Source organism: Myotis yumanensis, unplaced genomic scaffold, assembly GCF_028538775.1.
Source record: "Myotis yumanensis isolate MYYU_CA2020_CCGP unplaced genomic scaffold, mMyoYum1.0.hap1 SCAF_10, whole genome shotgun sequence".
NCBI classification, from domain to species: Eukaryota; Metazoa; Chordata; class Mammalia; order Chiroptera; family Vespertilionidae; genus Myotis; species Myotis yumanensis.
Genome location: NW_027223761.1, coordinates 40,933,700 through 40,953,911, shown reverse-complemented (window position 1 = coordinate 40,953,911; position 20,212 = coordinate 40,933,700). Strand labels below are relative to the sequence as shown.

The 20,212-nt window shown below is 37.8% G+C and overlaps 3 protein-coding genes across 3 annotated transcripts; all 3 read right to left on the bottom strand.

Moving 5' to 3' along the window:
- Positions 1-503: 503 nt before the first annotated feature.
- On the bottom strand, positions 504-1,442 carry LOC139018119 (olfactory receptor 51B2). Its single transcript, XM_070426759.1, has one exon. It carries the CDS (start codon positions 1,440-1,442, stop codon positions 504-506), a length of 939 nt encoding a protein of 312 aa, XP_070282860.1.
- A 3,782-nt stretch (positions 1,443-5,224) lies between these two features.
- Positions 5,225-19,757, bottom strand: LOC139018118 (olfactory receptor 51B2-like). Its single transcript, XM_070426758.1, has 2 exons — positions 19,694-19,757; positions 5,225-6,166 (listed from the first exon to the last, which is right to left on the bottom strand). The coding sequence occupies exons 1-2, from the start codon at positions 19,745-19,747 to the stop codon at positions 5,225-5,227; spliced, it is 996 nt and encodes a 331-aa protein (XP_070282859.1). The 5' UTR covers positions 19,748-19,757.
- LOC139017613 (olfactory receptor 51B5) lies at positions 16,467-17,405 on the bottom strand. The gene has a single exon (XM_070426259.1). It carries the CDS (start codon positions 17,403-17,405, stop codon positions 16,467-16,469), a length of 939 nt encoding a protein of 312 aa, XP_070282360.1.
- Positions 19,758-20,212: the final 455 nt, after the last annotated feature.

The following is a 20,212-nucleotide window of genomic DNA, read 5'->3' as shown; positions in this document are numbered from 1 at the left end:
TGGAAATTTTATAATATCAATGACTCACTAAGGGTTATTTATCATAATATACTCACACAAATAAATTAGGAAAGCATGAACACCTTAACAGGAAAATGAGCAAGAGATATGAGCAGAGAAATTCAAAGATAGGCATGTAAATAGATACATCAAACTGAAAAACTGCTAAAAATCTATGGCTTATAGCAATAAAATTAATTAAATATACCAAAAACCAGATTGCACTTAATCTTTCAGATGTATCAGAAATATTTCTATCTTCTACTTATAATTTATAGAAAAGAACACAGGATAATGACAAACAAATCAACCATGAACCTAACAAATGCCAATTATGTGAAGTCAAGAGCAGACCCCTGATGAGCCTCATAGATGTCATTGCATCATGAGAAGAAGCAAAGGCTGCCATGCATAGTTTTTAGACCTTGTGAATTTCTTTGCTCTCAATTCAGAGAAATCTCTGATTCCCACCTTCTTTCCTGGGCAATCACCCACATTAGAGTTCAACTTTCAAATCTATGTTTACCTAAAAGGCGGTGAATGCTGTATTGAATTTGCTTGGTCTTGATGCTGTAAATGATAGGATTCATTAAAGGAGGAAAGAGAAAGTATACATAGCTCATTATAATGTGGACCACTTGTGGCACATTTTTCCCAAACCTATGAATAAATGACAGACCGATAACAGTGACATAGAAGATGAGGACACAACCGATGTGAGAGATACAAGTATTGAGGGCCTTGGCTCTGTCTTCACCAGAGGCTATGCCCAGGACTGTCTTAAGAATTAGGATATAGGAGAAAAGGATGATCAAAGAGTCTAAGAAGATTGTTAAAGAAATCAGAATGACAGGGTACAGTCTATTGAAAGTTATGTCAGCACAGGCCAGTTTCATGATTTCTTGATGAAGACAGAAAGCATGAGAGAGAACATGAGAGTGACAATATGGAAATGAAAAAAGACGCACAATTACAGGCACAATAGATATAAAACCCCTCATAAAAGCTCCCAACCCTAACTTTACCACTCGAGTATTGGTGAGAATGGAAGTATATCTCAAGGGATTGCGAATGGCAATATAACGGTCATAGGCCATGGCAAGCAAGATACCTGATTCTACAATAGAAAGAGAGTGAATACAGTAGGCCTGCAGGAAACAGGCTCCGTGGCTCATCTCCCGATGATTCACCCATAATACACCCATTACAGTTGGCATCGTGGTCAATGTTACCATCACATCTGTTCCCGCCAGCATGGCAAGGAAATAGTACATGGGTTCATGGAGAGTGTGGTCACTCTTGATTAGGTAGAGGAGAGTGCCATTGCCAAAAAGCACAGAGACATAGACTGCAAAGAAGGGGATGGAGATCCAGTGATGAGCTGTTTCCAGGCCTGGGAAGCCAGTCAGCAGAAAGGGGGCAGCACTAATATTGGGCCACATAATATGTCTACAGGCGAGGAGCAGCTTTCTAGAAATCTTTAATCCAGGAAACCAGATTTTTCAGTAGTAATATATCATGGCAGTATCAGTCACCATCTTTGAACTTTGGAATAATTAAATATAACTCTGCAACTATTTCCCTGCAGGAGAGTAGAGACTTGCAGGTATTAGTTGAGATGAGGAATGTTGGTCTTTCCCTAATTAGAACAAAATGTTAGGTTAATGGTTAACATATTCTCAAATTAAAAAAAAATTTATTATTCTTAAAACATCAGTTCTTACTAGTATGTGTATCTTTAAATTTTTTTCAGCAAAAGTGATAACAATAACAAACAAGATAAATAAATACAAGTGAGTAATAATCACACTTAGCTGCTTTCTTGCTCTGATTGCTAACTTTTAATACAACTTAATTATGATCTTGATTTTTTTTCACAATCATGAAAAACACATGCACATATTATTTTTTTCAAACACTTCTTTGTTTTTGAAATTGAATGTCAGTGTTTTGGGAGCACAACAAGCATCACTACCCCTTCCAATTGCTTTGTTGCTCCAACAATTACCCCTTTCTTGAGACTGGCCACCAGAACTATGGTCCACCAACCAGCGACAGCTAATGAGTGTGTGGATGTGTTAGACATGATGCCTTGACCTCCACTTCCAACTTCCTGAATAAAAATTTGCATTTTATCACAATTCCCAGGTGATTTGAGTGCACAGTAATATCTGAGAAGCATTGCTCCAAACATATCCTATTTATTCCACCTTTGGAGATAGATGCTTTTTTATTTTTCTACCTGGTTAATTATCTCATTCTTTCTAAGTATTCTCATGAAATTGTTTTTATTGTTCCTTCACCATTCAATGGTTCTTGTTTCCAAAATCATTTCACATAATTATATGTTGAGATTCTTTCTCTATGTTTTCACTTAGCCCTGTCTCCTTTTCCTCTAACACTCAACTCCTGAGGAGTTGTTGCTTATGTGACTGGTCACATTATAATGCTCCCACACCTTAAATATGTCAGTCATCTCCACTATGTCTATATTCTTGGTTGCCACAATCCAAAATTGAAGACATATTACCTTTTATGCTGCAGAGTTATTTCATCAAACATTTGGAAGCATCAAGGCATGTCTCCATACTCAGCAGGAGAATGCTTTCCTCCTTCATAAGATGTCCTTAATAGCAGAAGTAGACCAGAATCAGGGCAAATCAACTCTTGTGTTACAAAATACTCTGACGTTACATCTGCATTGACATGGTACTCATTGAGATAAAAATCACCCAAACTGGGAGATTCCTAAAATTAAAGTACATTTAAGTCATATAGAAATTTAAATTATAATTGTGCAAATGTTGTTCTGTCCATGAAAGATTCTTTAGGCTTAAAAAGATGGACCTTAAAATAAAATAGTGAATTATGAATCTATCTCAAATACCAAATAAATAAATGGCCAGAGAAGATAGTATGATACCTCTCCCCTCCGCCCTTGTCTGCTCTTTATATACACTCCACCCTTCCTGAGTGGAATAGAGGAATGGCTCCCATAGGCACCAGGGTGATGGGCCAGAGCCAGCATCTCAGGATTTATCCTTGAGCCTCACTGATAATTACCAATGTCCTTTATAAGAGAGCAGTTCCTTAAGTAAACACAGTCTTCTGTTAGGATCTAATAAAAACTATAATTCTCTATCCAGACAAATTAATAAGAGCACATAATGTCACATTTAATTTAGGGCATTCACAGTTATCCTTCTGCCAATCTATGGGTCCAGATTAGAAAGTACAAATCCAATACAGTTTCTTTAATACACTTATTGGAAAGAAAGAAAAAAATCTGAATGTAGTGTTGCCCATAGCAGCTGCGATCTTCACTCTATGCAAACCTCTGGAAAAAACTTTTAGAATTGTTTTCCTTGATTGCATCTTACTTTAGAGGGGAAAGGAGTGAATTCATATTTCTGTCCCTCACATTCATCAATTCAGGTCTTATTATTGGGACAGGTACCCATTGCTGAACTATTTGAAGACTCACTCCAGATGATTTCTTTGTGTAGCCTCCTCAAGAGGTCTCATTAGCAAGCTATGTATGTAGAAATCACCTCCCCAGAGTTACATCTTTATAGCCACTCAAGAGATTCTTTGATTTCTCTACCTTCTCTCCTCTCTCTAAACAAAGTGTTTCCCAAAAGATGTGTGAAGAAAACTGAAAACTCAAAGGCCAGCAGATATAGAAATGTCAGGACTTGGTTATGTGACATCTTCCCTACACCAAGAATCCTAGGCATTGGGATTTAAGAAATCAATGAATGTCCTTTTCGTTGTGTCCTTCAAATGCCAAACATGATTTAGTTTATCCCAGGGATCACTTGTACCATTTTTCTTCCTAGAACTTATGAATTCCAATTGCATTTTTGTTTTTTCTGCTTCTTTGGGGGAAAATAAGTTCTGATACAGAAGAACATCAATAAATTCCTTAGTAGCCATGTGCATGACAGTCAATTTTTTCTCTTAAAATTATTTAATTTTTACATAATTGATCAGTTTGTGCCAGGTTCACAATGAGCAATGTGGTCTTTTTTTCCCACAGAATATAACACAATAGTGGGTATTAGAAAGAAAATATCTTAAATTTTCATAGCACTGTTACTGCACAGATGGTAGCATGCTAAGGGGAGCACATAAAAAATATTTTTGGGATTGGGGAAAACTTCCCAGGGACATTCATCTTCTCAAATTAAAAAAAAAAGCCACGGGCTAATTATTGCTTGAATATATTGGTATTTCATTTGCCAACATATTTTCTATAATTTTGCTTAATGTGCAAAATTCTTTCTAACCCTTCTTATCTCTTGATGAAATAATAACACATAGCCTTTCTTCATATACTGCTAAAGTACAGATGTTGATCATGTTGACTTCTATAAGGAATAAAATGCATGGAAGTCCCTACATTAACTTTGTGTTTCAAAACTATAACATTATAATATTTCTTGAAGGCAGTTTATTACTAACCTCTCATTCCAGAAAAAAAGAGATGTTATTATTAGAATGTTTCCATTATTTGTATCTCTTTTTCATATGTAGAAATTATGAATTGCAGAACACAAAACAAAACCTTAGGTGTGCAGGAAATGGAACTTTATTTTATTATACTAGTAAGTAATTTGGAGTCCTCAGCTCATTAGTTGGAAGACATCAGATATTATCAACTAAAGTTCTTCTCACAATTCTTTGTGGGCTGCTAACCACGTTGGCATCTGCTGAAATCCTTCTTGTTTGGCTTCTGGTTGTTATAACAGCAAGACCTCTCTTGGTCTGAATACCTTACTCTCATCTATTTCTGATCTACTCTAGTGCCCTGTAGTACCAGTGGCGTGGGGGTGGGGGGTTCTAAAATCGAGGCACAGAGGAAATATCTGAACTGTTTTTTCCACACAGTGCTGGAAACTCTATCAACCTCCTTTCTTTGCGTAGGCCCTGCAATCATTTCAAGTGTCATTGACCTCAAAACCATTAAGACTAATGATTCTTCCAGCGTAGAAAATGAAAGAAAATAGCAAACCAATCTAGCAAGCAGTGCAACAAAACTAAAGCCAATGTCATTAGTGATGTGATGGGGCAAGGAGCTGAGAATAAGAGCAATGGCTCTATGTCTTTTAAATGACGGGAATTTCAATCCTTTTAATTCTAAGACACATTGGCATCATATAGTTCATTCTGCTGAGAAACTCATCTTTCAATGGGGAGCATCCCCTAAGTAAGTAAATCAAGCTCAATTTCCATGGAAAGAGAGAAGGCGATTGATACCATTCTGAATCTGCTTGGTCTTAATACTATAGATTATTGGATTCATAAATGGGGGGAAGAGAAAGTAGATATAACTCATGATGATATGAACTACATGTGGCACATATTTCCCAAATCGATGAATGAGGGTCAGCCCAGTCACAGTGACATAAAAAACCAGTACACAGCTAATATGGGAAACACAGGTGTTTAGAGCTTTTGTCTGCTCCTTACCTGAAGCAATGCCCATAACAGTCTTAAGGATTAAGATATAAGAGATAAGGATAAGCATAGAGTCCAAGAAGCCAGTTAATGAGACCAGGGCTATAGGATAGAGTCTATTGAAAGTGATGTCAGCACAGGCCAGTTTGATCACATCTTGGTGCAAGCAGAAGGCATGGGAGAGGACATGGGACCTGCAGTAGGGAAATTTAGAGAGGGTGATGATTATGGGCATAATAAGTATAAATCCTCTCATTAGAACCCCTAGACCTATCTTCACCACCTTAGCATTGGTGAGAATGGAGGTGTATCTCAAGGGGTTGCAGATGGCAATAAAACGATCATAGGCCATAACAAGCAAGACTCCAGACTCCACAATTGAGAGTGAATGGATTAGATAGGCCTGGAAGTAGCAAGCTCCATGGCTAATCTCCCTGTGATCCAGCCACAGGACACCAAGCACAGTGGGCATTGTTGTAAAAGTCACTCCTAGATCTGTGGCTGACAAGATAGCCAAAAAATAGTACATAGGCTCATGAAGAGTGTGGTCTTCTCTGATAAGGAAGAGGAGTGTGCCATTGCCGAGGAGGATGGAGATATAGATGACAAAGAAGGCGATGGAAATCCAAGGATGAAATGTCTCCAGACCTGGGAAGCCAGTCAGTAGGAAAGGGGCAGCACTAGTGTTGGACCACATGGTGGACACCTGCATTGAAACAAACAAATAAAAATAAAGTCTCTCTAAATAGTCTTGTCCAGTAGAAATATAATTTAAGCTACATATGTGATTTTAAATTTTCTAATAGGCATATTAAGAAGATTTCAAAAAGGGAAGACTGACAAATAGTTTCAATAATGTATTTTACTTAATCTGCTATATTCAAAATATTATCATTTCAAATATAAGCAGTATAAAATTCATGGATGAAATATTTTATATTTTATTGTACTAATGCTTCAAAATCCAATATTTAGTTTACACTTCCAGGAAATACTAACTCAAGCTAAGCACAGCCTACAGTATTGGACAGTACACCTTTAGACTATAAAATTAATTTTGTCCTATCATTAAAAAAAGAAATCACAGTCTTTGTATAGAATTCTGCTAGCCTTGTATCCCACCTTTATAAATTTCTCATTCCAGTTCTATAATTCCAATATTTTCTAACCTTTTATTATCTGGGTCAGAATCCTCAGCTAATGCTTATTCAAATGGCTGACCTGATCTCAACTGAAACCCAAGGTCCTTTGTCCAATCCTAGAAGACAGAAGTCTTCTAGTTTATTCTCATCTCTATTGTAAGCATATTTTAAATTACAGGAAAGAATTTGATAGTTTAATTTTGGATTCACCATTCATTCATGTTATGTGTTCATTGATTTAATAAATAGGAATTGATGGTAACTACAAAAATGAACATTAAGGGCACAAACTTCATGATCTTATGAGAAAAAAAAAAGCTTTCTTTTGCCATCTTTACTTGAATTGACTCACAATTTTTTTGTGGCTAAATTATCATGCAAATCTACAAAACCACCGCATTTAGGGACCCCCAAAGAAGGGTGCCTGAAGTCTTTTCAGATATTATCTGACTTCATGGGATTTTTATATACCTAAATTTTATAGAGTTTTACAATTTTCTGCTTTAAGGAAGTATTGTATTTGGCTTCAGAAGACAGAATGTGGAAACTCCCCCCCCCCCCCCCCCCGCCCCCACAATTCCTAATGTTTAATTAAAGGCAAAATTAAAAGCAATCAGATTTGTCTATATTACTCAGTCATCTGATATTTCTTGCTTCTTTAAATCTCATAGTTTTGTGCTCAATTCAGGGCATATAGTGGTAAAAAAAAGCAGATATTTATACACTTAGTAAAGTGGCCAAAATCCTGTATATCGACAACTACCAAATACTGGCAAGGATATGAAACAACAAGAATTCTGAGCCATTGCTGATGGGAATGGAAAATAATACAATCATTTGGAAATCAGTTTGGCGGCTACATACAAAATGAAACCTACTTTTACATAAAATGTAATTATTGCACTTCTTGGTATTTACCCAAAGGAGTTAAAAATTTATGACTACACATATTCTAAGAGGGAAGGTTGGACTGGGTGGGTGGGAAGAAATCAACCAAAGAAATCAACCATATATGCATAACTCATGAACACAGATAATAGGGTGGTGAAGGCCTGAGATGGGGGTTGGGGTGGGCTGGAAGGGGTTAATGGAGGAAAAAGGGGACATATATATTACTTTCAACAACACATATTTTTTTTAAAAAGCAACAACAACAAAACAAACAAACAAACAAAAACTTGGAAGCAAATAAGATGTCCTTCATTAGATCAGTGGATAAATTAACTGTGGTACATCCAAACAATGGAATATTATTCAGCAGTGAAAGGAAATAAATCAATGGTTCTCAACCTGTGGGTTGCAACCCCTTTGGGGGCTGAAAGACCCTTTCACAGGGGTCGCCTAAGACCATCGGAAAACACACATATAATTACATATTGTTTTTGTGATTAATCACTATGCTTTAATTATGTTCAATTTGTAACAATGAAATTGGGGTCACCACAACATGAGGAACTGTATTAAAGGGTTGCGGCATTAGGAAGGTTGAGAACCACTGAAATAAATTATCACACCATAAAAAAACATGAAGTAAACTTTTGTGCATCTTACTAAGTAAAAGAAGCCAATGTGAGAACACTCCATATTGTATGCTTTTATGACATTCTAGAAAAGGCAGGCACCTGAGACTTTTAGTGCCACAAGAAACTGAATTCTGCCAACAATATGAATGAATTAGGAAATGAAATCTTCTCTAGACCCTACAAGTAAGTGTCCGACAAAACTTCGATTTTGTCCTTAAGATTTCTTAAGGAGAGAACCCACTCAAGCCTGCTAAACTTCTGACCTGCAGAACTGTGCTATTATAAATGAGTGTTGATTTAAACACCACAGTTTGGGGCAATTCATTCCAAGCAATAGAAAACTAAGGCAGTAGGGATTGCTATTAGTCGTATCTTATCTATTAGTAAAAAGCAATATTTAGTTTAAGTTAATTATTATGTCAATTAGCTATTGACACATCGAAATGCCCTATATAACTTTCACATTTGTTTTTCATTTAGATGCATAGTTCATCTAATTTTGGGTAACCCTGGAAGATGCCTGATGACTTCCGTCTGTTTTGATAATACACCTAAGTTTTAACTGGATGTCATCTCCATCCTGTCATTCGCCTGCTTCTTCCTTTTTATATCCATTACACTCTTTTTGGTTTTATTACAATCTTATCCTTCACTTTGCCCCTCTTCCTCTAACTAAGTTCCAGATGTCTTTCCTGTAACACCCAGGCTTCAGCACAAAACTTAACACAAAATGTTTTGTCTTTCACATTTCTACTATCAGTCCCTCAGACTTAGTATCTTTAATTAAATCATTCTAATTAAAACATGGATGCACCTCCCTGGCCAGTGTGACTCAGTTGGTTGTGTGTTGTCTTGCGCACTGAAAGGTGGACAGTTCGATTCCAGGATAGGACACAGGGCACATACCTGGGTTTTGGGTTCAATCCCCAGTCAGGCACTGATGTTTCTTTCTCACATTCTCTCACAAATGTTTCTCTCTCTCCCTCTCTCTCTCTAAAAAAATCAATAAAAACATATTTAAAACATGGGTGCACTTTCAATCCAATACTACCATTGTTTAATATTACTAACTGCTATATTAAGCATCAATTCTCCTGGAAGAAATGAAAGACTTTGGCCTGCTGATCATGAAATGATTTCTAAAATTTTAATTATATTATTATTAACATGATGCACTGCCTAGCTGGTATGCTGATGGTTAAAATGATTTATGTAATGGCACTGACTTTCAAATAATACTGATACCATAATTGGCTAATGTGTAAGTTGTCTAATCCATACACTGTCTTTTCACAAATGTCCAAATAAGAGATACCAATAACTCACCAACTACTTATATATGTGATATCATCAGGCCCTCCAGACTTTAATTTTCCCCCATTTGTGGGCATGATTGATTGATCAGTTCTGACTTGGTCTCAACCACTAGAGTTCTTATGCAATATTTATTTCTAATCCTTAATGGAACAGTAACTCTTAAAGATAGGAATTGTTTTGTTCTATAACTGAGAATTAGTCAAATCACTGAAGGCAAAAGGCACAAAGAAGAGGAAAGAGATAGCAGCAATGTCACAGAGAAAGATATGAGAGAAAGAATACTGAACACAGAGAACAGAACCTAGAGGAAGAGAAGATGCAGCATAGTCCTACATGTGTTATGATGATCCCGCTCTGCACATTCACTCTCAATATCAGTCTCTCTTCCCCTTCTTGCCTCTTCCAAAAAAAAAATTGCCTTCTGTAGGAAAAATATTCTTGATAGCTCTAGGCTAATAATCCATTTCACTGGACAGGTCCATAGGGACAAATAATAGCTTTCCTCGGTTTTCTATTTACCTTCTTGCAACACCTACATGAAGGAAGGGTAGTCCAAGAAGAGCAGTTATCTTTATTTTCCTTTCTGTTATCTCCATTCTGTTCTTCTATGACAATCAGAGCCTTACCTGGGGCACCAGGAATTAATGGGAGAAGTAATTGCTGGATCTTGACCTAGAATGTGGTACGCATGTTACTTTTGAAGACTGCTAACATTATTAATTGGTGAAGTTATCTGTACAGAAAAATGGTCCCCCAGGGTCCCTGCGGCTGTAGATAATTAGGCTTCTAGGATATCTTTTCCTGGCCTCTTTGGGAGAAAGAGTTGGGCCCCAGAGCTGTGTCCTGTATTCCCACATTTTCATTGCAGACAGTAAACAAAATTGTAGCTTCATCTAAGAGATGAAAGTCTTGCTGTCAGATCATCGCGGTCCCTTCATAGCATCACCTCACAAAAGAGAAGATACCATCAAAACCACATTTGACTTTGTTATTTCTAAATCCCGGAGCAAGTAAACTCACTAAATTAAGATGAAGCTTGATCATTTCCTGACACCTTCCCTTGGTTTAAAATGAGATTACTCATTATAGTACTGGACATATGCATTCCTGAAGTTATATTTTCTCATATATGAGTGAAATTGCTAATAAATTCAAACAGTGAGCTTTTTATTTATCTCTTAGTCTTACCCAAGGTCATAGTTCTTGTTGCTAAATCAATGCAAGTCAAGTAAAAAATCTTTCACTTTAAGTATCTTGTAGTAAGATGATGCCATGGACATTGATGAAGGTGTTCTTACCATCCTTGGGTTTCTGTAATACTCTGTAATTGAGTAGAAAGGGTATATTCATATTCTGGCAGAGATACGGATCTGAGGAACTCTATTGTTTGAGCCTTGTCTTCTAAATTTGTCCTGGATCCTAGCCCAACTGTGAGACTTTACAAGGAGGGTGTATGCAATGTATTCAACCATGGAGGTCACATTTTGGTGTTCGACATTTCAGATTCAGTTAAATTCCTCCCGAACTCTCCTGTGCTCATAAGCCTTTGTGAAACTTGGTCGGGTGTGGAAAGTCATGATTAAGAGACAGTCTCTGGAAATGTCTGAAATGTCCCTATGCCTGAAAACTATTTGTATCGAGTACAAATTTAGGAGTGACGATATAGGATAGCCATAATTTGAACTCAAAATGAGATGAAAGTAGTGAGCACCCTAGGTAATCCACATAATGTCCAAGCTGATCTTTCACATATCGAAGATAGATTTACCCTCTCACCTATATAACTCTCTTACCCCTATGTACACCATTCCTGGAAATACACTTTCTCTAGAACAGTGGTTTTCAACCTGTGGGTCGCGACCCCTTTGGGGGTCAAATGACCCTTTCACCGGGGTCTCCCAAGACCACCAGAAAACACATATATAATTACATATTGTTTTTGTGATTAATCACTATGCTTTAATTATGTTCAATTTGTAACAATGAAATTGGGGGTCACCACAACATGAGGAACTGTATTAAAGAGTCTCGGCATTAGGAAGGTTGAGAACCACTGGTCTAGAACAAATGGAAAGTCATTTGAGGCAAGATGCTCCAAGGTTAGGATAACTTTCTAGTGAGGCAGAGGACAAATCTCTGGAGAACAGGAACAGCTCAAAACTGCCAGGTTAGGGGGCTTGGGAGGAGGTGAACAAAGCACCAACAGCGTCTATCTTTTTGTTAAGCAGCTATTCATGAACAGCTCTGTCATGCATGTTCCCCAAACCATTTTCATTTCCTACATATTCCCTGCTGTACTGCCTGTAAAATACAGAATCACTTCAGCATAACCTCTAGGATTTGGAAGGACTTCTCATCTCATGAAATGAAAGCCTTTGATGTAGTGTTTCCTGACCAGAGTCATCAGTTAATGCCCATCTCTTTTTGGGCCACAGAGCTCAATTTTAATGAGACAACGTGTCTTAAATATCCAGGTAGTCACATTATTTAAAATATCTTACCTTTTTGAGTTTAAATATTTTCCCCAGGACTGACCATTCCTTAGCTCTGGATTTGGCTGTGGTGCCACACAGCTTAGGTCCCATTCCTGTTTCATATTACTTATGACATAGATGAAGGTTACAATCAGGCATCTAAATACCTTCACTAATGACTCAGGGAAGTCTTTACCTTAGGGAGTTTGCAATTTGTGGAACAAGCCTGTGTTGACATTTAACAGCCTTCTTTTTTTTTTTTTTATGAAGTTTGATTTTATTATGTCAGCCTTCAGCATTTCACATTAGTCTGTGCAGATGCAATCATTTAATTTATTCCCCTGGATGGATTCTTCACTATTCACTGCCACTACTACCTGTCAGCTTGGTGACACACATTAGTGTCTAAGGACATAAACTCCTAAATATCCTATAAAAATAAATTCTGTTTATGAGCTTATTCATAAAAATGACCCTGTCTGAGGATTTAGGCTACAAAATAAAAATTGATTTACATTCTATAATTGCATAGAGAGATCCCTGGGTTTTTAAATATTCCTAATCTAATACTCCTAATGTTTAATAAGTATCATTAAAGATATCACCTTTAATTTACACTATAAAAGTTTGTACTCCTAAGAAAGAACCCAACAATTATTTATTAATTAGTTGAATAAAACTCATCTGCCCTTCGCCTAGCATGATTTCATTTTGTATTTGAAGGAGAAATAACCTGCTGACTTGTTAGGTGATATATGGATTTTCAGTTTATCTCTAATATTTCTCACTCTCTGATCTTTTTATAGATTTTTTTTTAATTCACAGAAATGCACTCAGGATTTTTTTTTTTAATATATTTTATTGATTTTTTACAGAGAGGAAGGGAGAGAGATAGAGAGTTAGAAACATCGATGAGAGAGAAACACCGATCAGCTGCCTCCTGCACATCTCCCACTGGGGATGTGCCCGCAACCAAGGCACACGCCCTTCACCGGAATCGAACCTGGGACCCTTCAGTCCACAGGCCGACGCTCTATCCACTGAGCCAAACCGGTTTTGGCAGGATTTTATTTCCTAACTCAAACTTAATATCCTTATGAAAATTATATTTTTAAATCCATGCTATAAAATTATAATATTCTTTAGAAGAGAGATGCTGATACTGAAAAACATTTTCCTAGTATAAATTCTTATATACAATAGATCTCCTATACTAAATGCTGTTTATTTACCTCAATAGGCCACCAGTGAATTTATTAATCACTTCTCCATACAAGTGTTTGTTTGGGCTTTTGTTTTTGTCTTCAATGATTATAAGCTAAACTAGAGGCCTGTTGTACAAAATTTGTGCACTGGCAGGGGGAGGGAGTGTCCCTCAGTCCAGCCTGCACCCTCACCAATCTGAGACTCCTTGGGGGATGTCTGACTACTGGTTTAGGCCCGATCCCACCAGCAGTTGGACATTCCTCTAACAATCTGGGACTGCTGGCTTCCAACTGCTCCCCTGCCTGCCTGCCTGCCTGTCTGCCTGCCTGATTGCCCCTAACTGCTTCTGCTTGTCAGTCTGATCACTCCCTAACCACTCCCCTACCAGCCTGATTGATGCCTAACTCCTCCCCTGCCATCCCAATTGCCCCCAACGGCCCTCCCCTGCTGGCCCGGTCCCCCCAACTGCCCTCTCCTGCTGGCCTGGTCACCCCTAACTACCCTCCCCTGTCAGCCTGGTTGCAACTAACTGTCCTCCCCTGAAGGCCCGGTTCTCCCCAGTGCCCTCCCCTGCTGGCCTGGGTTCCCCTAACTGCCCTCCCCTGCTGGTCATCTTGTGGCTGTGGGTGCCAACAACTTTGATGGCAGGGCAGTCAATTAGCATATTCCCTCCTTATTGGCTGTGGGTGCCGTTATCTTTGTGATGGTGTGAGGGTCAATTAGCATATTCCCTCTTTATTAGATAGGATTATTAGATAGAATTACAGACTTCACAGATGGCTCTTCATGAAGGAGATTCACTGATGTGTTGGTATGTTGGTCTAGTGCAGTTGTCGGCAAACTGCGGCTCGTGAGCCACATGTGGCTCTTTGGCCCCTTGAGTATGGCTCTTCCACAAAATACCACGTTCGGCCACACATGTGCAGTGAGATTGAAACTTCATGGCCCATGCGCAGAAGTCGGTTTTCGTCCTGGGCGAGTCTATTTTGAAGAAGTGGCATTAGAAGAAGTGGGGGGTGTCGGTCAGTCGAGCGACGGGAGATGCAGTCAGGCAGGCCGCGGGATATGCAGTGTGGGGGAGGTACATTGTTTTGAGGTACATTTGCTGAGGTCGACCCCTTCCAACTCTCCCATCCACACTCGTCTATCTGAAACAAGTATACAAGACGAGTGTGGATGGGAGAGTTGGAAGGGGTCGACCTCAGCGAACGTACCTCAATCAGATTGAGGACGTTTTCAGCAAAGGCCAGCTTAGGAGTACCCTAATTAAGTTAATAACAATGTACCTACCTATATAGTTTAAGTTTAAAAAATTTGGCTCTCAAAAGAAATTTCAATTGTTGTACTGTTGATATTTGGCTCTGTTGACTAATGAGTTTGCCAACCACTGGTCTAGTGGACCACTCTGAAATCTACCCTGCTTACATATACAAAACCTATTTGCAGTTTTTCTTGGGAGACACTTTTTCAAAATGATTGCTAATAATACCTAGCATTTTACCACAGTAAGACTTATAGATAATTGAAAACAGGACATAATTTACCATCATACTCGCACTCATATTTGATATGTGGTATTCAGACAGTGTTACTTGGATGTCATAGAGGATAAATGGAGTAAAATAATAGTTATTCTATTTTTATAACCTTAGCCTTTTCACAATTACATTTATTGATGAAATGGAAAAAGAAATGAGAGTTGTAGGTTTCTCATGTTGCAATCTCTATAAGCAAAGCCTGAGAAAGGAATTTAGATGCATGCAATTAATGAATGAATGCCCTCAGGAGACAGGAAATGATGAAAAGCAGAGGATACAGGGGAGGAGATAAGTAAAGACATACAAACTCCAATCTGGAGTTGAACTTCAGAAGGCAAGATGGTCAGTATATGTCCACAGCCTTCTTCCTTGGCACCAGGGGCCATAATCTTGGTGAGGCAATTCTAATTGGGTTGAGAGTAAATAACTTGAAGAAAGCTGTAATGTGGACAATGAGAAGCCAACAATCACAGGAGCAAGGGGTAGGTGTACAGTTTTTCAAAGCGATCTGGACAAAGGACCAATGATGTCAATAATATCTTCTATCTAATTCCATTTCCTGGCTCACTTGGTTCTCTTCCTGCTCTGATTTAGATGTAATGAAGACATAAACTACACTTTTTGAGGATATTTTAACTTGGGTCACAGGTCCCTTCCTAACTCTTCATAAAATTTTGATCAAATAAAAGTAATATTTTAGCCCTGACTAGTTTGGCTCAGTGGATAAAGCGTCGGCCTGCAGACTGAGGGGTCCCAGGTTTGATTCCGGTCAAGGGCATGTACCTTGGTTGTGGGCACATCCCCAGTGGGGGGTGTGCAGGAGGAAGCTGATCAATGTTTCTCTGTCACTGATGTTTCTAACTCTATCCTTCTCCCTTCCTCTCTGTAAAAAATCAATGAAATATATTTTAATAATAATAATAATAGTATATTTCTTGGGAAAGTCACACTTAATAAAATAAAGTCAGGATACATCTAGAAAGTGACTATTTTTACCAAAAGATATGAAAACCTATTCCCTCAGTCCCTTAGGCCTTATTCATAGCAAAAGGAGAAATAAGGGAATTGCCTCTTCTACTCAAACAGACTAGTTAGGCTCTGGTAAGTGTTCTGGAGATGGTACCAACATCAGAGCTAAAGATTGGCATATAATGATAGTAATGATAGTAAGATAGTAATGAGGACAAAGATAGAAAGTACAAGGACTAGGTCTATTTCTTCTCATTTATTCATGGTTTCTTTTATCATTTGATGGAGGGGGAAGGAACCAATCAGGTAGTTGATATGACAATTAAAACACTATTTAAGAAAGAATTCATACTTTTTTCTCAGGGAAATTCTGGGCTTCAGTGACCAAGCATATAGGTCCCTATAGTTTGTATGAATATCTGTGGGGGAATTTGTGGGAGTTTGAGGTTGAATTGGGTATTAATATACAAAACTTTACTCTATTTCACCCAAACCAACTCATAATTTTATAACTCTGTTCCTGCTGGCCACCATTCTAACTCCAAAGAAATTCATGATAGTTACATTATAGACACAACTATAAACACCTAAATTAGTGTTATTACAAGAATTGAGTGTCAAACAGAGATATTTAGTATACAGGTTTTTTTTTTTTATTATTGCACAGACTACATTAGGTCTAAGACCTGAGCTTAAAGAGCTATCTTAGAATAATTTGTAGCTCTACTTTGGTAATTATTTTACCAAGAAATATGATCATGGGTGGTTGATATGAAACTTCTTTGTTCCCATGTCACAAATCAGAGTTCTCAAATGAAGGGCTGTAATGGTCAGAGATCAGGGTCTAACTCTATGGGTAGTAAAAAGATGAAGAATACCACTCTGGATCTGCTTGGTCTTGACACTATAGATTATAGGATTCATTAGTGGAGGAAACAGAAAATAGACATAGCTCATAATGAGGTGGACAATATGTGGAACCTCCTTCCCAAACCGATGAATTAGAGACAATCCAATCACTGTGATGTAGAAAACCAGGACACAGCAGATATGGGAGACACAGGTGTTGAGGGCCTTGGTCCGCTCATCTCTGGAGGCAATGCTCAGGACACTCTTGAGTATCAACACATAGGAGATGAGGATAATCAGAGAATCTAATACAAATATAAGGACTACAAGGACAACTGGATACAGCCGATTGAAGGTGGTGTCAGCACAGGCTAGTTTAATGACATCCTGATGAAGGCAGAATGCATGGGAAAGGACATGGGAATGGCAATATGGGAAAAAGTAGAGGGGTGAAATTGGAGGAACAACAGATACAAAGCCCCTCATCAGTACTACCAGCCCAATTTTCACTACTCGAGTATTAGTGAGTATAGAGGTATATCTAAGGGGGTTGCAGATGGCAATAAACCGATCATAGGCCATAGCCAACAAAACACCAGACTCTACAAAAGAAAGTGAATGTATAAAGTAGGCTTGAGAAAAACAGGCTACATTTCCAATCTCCCTATGGTCCAACCAGAGGACACCCAGCACCGTGGGCATTGTGGTTAAGGTCAGCCCCAGGTCTGTGGCTGCCAGCATGGCCAGGAAATAGTACATAGGCTCATGAAGATTGTGATCTTCCTTAATGAGAAGGAGGAGGGTGCCATTGCCAAAAAGGACAGAGATGTAGACAAAAAAGAAGGGTATAGAAATCCAGCGGTGAGCTGCCTCCAAGCCTGGAAAACCAGTCAACAGGAAGGAACTGAAGCTGCTGTTGGGCCACATGTTGGGTTTATCCAGAAGAAATGTTCTTTTTTTCCTCAGTTATTCAGCTACCACAGAAATGTAGCTCTATGTTCAAGGTAGCACTCCAAATATATCGTCCCAGAATTCTTACTTAAAGGTAATAATAACATCAGTATAAGCCATTGTTTCTCAAAACATATTCTTAGGACAATTTTGTGTTCTTAACTCATATTCCAGGGACCATAATATTCTTGGAGTTTTATAGGATTATCTGAATTTTAACCAGCTCCCCAGGAAATTTTGATGTTACAACTTAAAAACCGTTCCCATCAACTATGCAGACTTCACAGAAGAATCCATACATGAGGGATTTCAAAGAACCGAACCCTTACCTTACTCCACTCTACTACCCAAAGCTATGATTGACTTCACAGTAGTGATTCCTAACCCATATTATCCTGCATATGCATGATTCCTTTGGATTCTCAACAAAAGATCCAGGAGTCTATGAGAAAAGTGGGGGAAGAGAAGCTGTGTCACTAGCACTTTTGTTAAGGAGAAGATAGATATGAAAAAGAAATATTTTGCTTCCCAATTCCATAGATAAGTGATGGAAAGACAAAACAAAAATGTTTACATTGTGTTTGTTAGCTTCTTCCTGGACATGACAGAAGTACTTAATCCTTACTACAATAGCCCAGAGTAATTGGAAGTTAGATGGTCATAGATAGTTGAGCTGAAATAAATGATTAGGTCAGACAAGGATAGCACTCATAATAGTTTCTCCTTCAATTTGAAAAAATTATCTTTTTTCTATAGAGCTTCTTTCTCTTTCCCCCATTATTTTTCTGTGGTCCACTACAGTATATCCCCAGAACCTGATTTCTTCCCTTAAATTCTCCATTTGTATTTAAGCAACCACTGTCCTGATGTCCTTCCTCTTATAGCCAGCCATAGCTTTCTGAATCTGTCATATCCAATACTAAATGAGATCTCTGTTGCTACTAACAGAAAGTTGTCTGTTAGTAGAGGAAAGAATTTAAGAAGGTTTAACATCTCTTCTGCCACTAGGTTATGAGTTTCTTTCACATAGAAACCACATTTTATTTGCCTTGCTCAATGCCTAGCAAAGTATCTAACATATGATACTATATATACACATACTACCTATACATATCTATTATGCATATATACATGTGCATATATACCTAGATACACACACATAGACACACACACACACACACAAATACACATATGTGTATATATAAGTACACATATATACATTACTTTACCCAATATTTTTTGAGCACCCACTGTGTAGGCATGACATTTTAAGCAGTGGAATTAAATGATAAGACAAAGTTTCTGATTTTGTCAACCACAAATTAAATTAGAAAATAAATTTTAAAAATTTAGATAAATATAAGTGTGATTAAAAAATAACACTATTTAATGGAGATTGATTGGTGTGGTATTGCATACGTTTAGTATAATAATTTGGATGATCTGGGACTGCATCTCTGAGGATTTGACTTTTGACTTTAAACCTGAATAACAAAGAAGGCCTGGCCATATGAAGACCTAGAGAAGAGTATTTCATTGAGAAGGGGAAATCAGCATGTTTGGAGCTGGTGAGCAGACTGTAGAAGGGCAATAGGTAATGTCAGAGACCCTGGCAGTGCTCTCATAGACCTAATAGATAATACCAGGAACTTTGTTTTTACTATAATTGTGATGAGAAAATATTAAAAAGTTTAAAATCACAATGGAGGAGAAAATGGTAACATTCCGATTTGCATTTTTAAGTTATCACTTGGACTGCTATGTGAAGAGTAGATAATCAAACAAGATAAAAGCAAGGGAAGTAGTTGGAAAGTTATTGCAATACTTCACCTGAGGAATATCTTGATTTGACTAGGAGAGTAGCAGTGGAGATGAAGAAAATGTAAACAGAAAATAATTCATTGGTGGTAGTTCCAAGGCTGGCTGATACGTTGGAAGGAGGAATGAGAGAATTACTAAATGAGATTGACTCTAGATTTCTGGTTTGAGCAAATTAGAGAATGGTTAAGTCATTTACTCAATAGGGGAAGTCTGAGAGAAATATATTTACTTGGGAGAAAATTGTCATCAGTCAATACCGCTGAATTAGAACAAATGCATGTCATATATATATATATATATATATATATATATATATATATATATTTTTTTTTTTTTTGGTCACATACCAGAAGAGTTTCCTAAGCTGTCTCCCCCCCTTCCCCCGCCCCGCCAAAATTAAAGACTTTCAAATATTCAAATATAATTTTTGAAGTTATCTGTACCTGTAGAGATGGGGTCCAGCTGCAAGTTTTCAACAGTGCTGAGGTGCCAGACATCTGGGCATGGGGCAATGATTCAGCACTTTTAGCCTGACCCTAAGGGATAAAAAATTGACAGAATCACTTCTAATTTCTCATATTCTATTCCTAAGAGTGAGAGACATAAACCAAAGTTTAGTTATTACTGAAAATATGAATGAAGTTTATTCTTTAGTCACTAGATGCAAAGATAATCCCACATAGCTGCTCCTCTTCCTATGTTCTTCAAGTACTACTTCACTCACTTCTCTGACCTGTCAGCAATGATCTTTAATCTAAACTCTTATGCAATTTTGTGAACATTTTTCTCTAGTAAAAGAATATGTAGCACAAGCATTAAATTACTGCAGAAAAAGCTACCCAAAGTGGAAGGGACCAATTCCATTTTGCCATAACCTTCAACTCAGTTTTCTCTTTACTGTTCCCAAGAATTCCATGCAAATTTACCTGTCTTTCATGCTCTGGGAAATTCACATGTCTTCA

Excerpts from the sequence above, each read along its gene's own strand:
- LOC139018119 (XM_070426759.1), bottom strand. The coding sequence starts at position 1,442 with ATGTGGCCCAATATTAGTGCTGCCCCCTTTCTGCTGACTGGCTTCCCA.
- LOC139017613 (XM_070426259.1), bottom strand. The coding sequence starts at position 17,405 with ATGTGGCCCAACAGCAGCTTCAGTTCCTTCCTGTTGACTGGTTTTCCA.
- LOC139018118 (XM_070426758.1), bottom strand. The coding sequence starts at position 19,747 with ATGTCTGGCACCTCAGCACTGTTGAAAACTTGCAGCTGGACCCCATCT. Across the intron at positions 6,167-19,693 it reads GCTGGACCCCATCTCTACAG|GTGTCCACCATGTGGTCCAA; the intron begins GTACAGATAACT and ends GTTTCAATGCAG.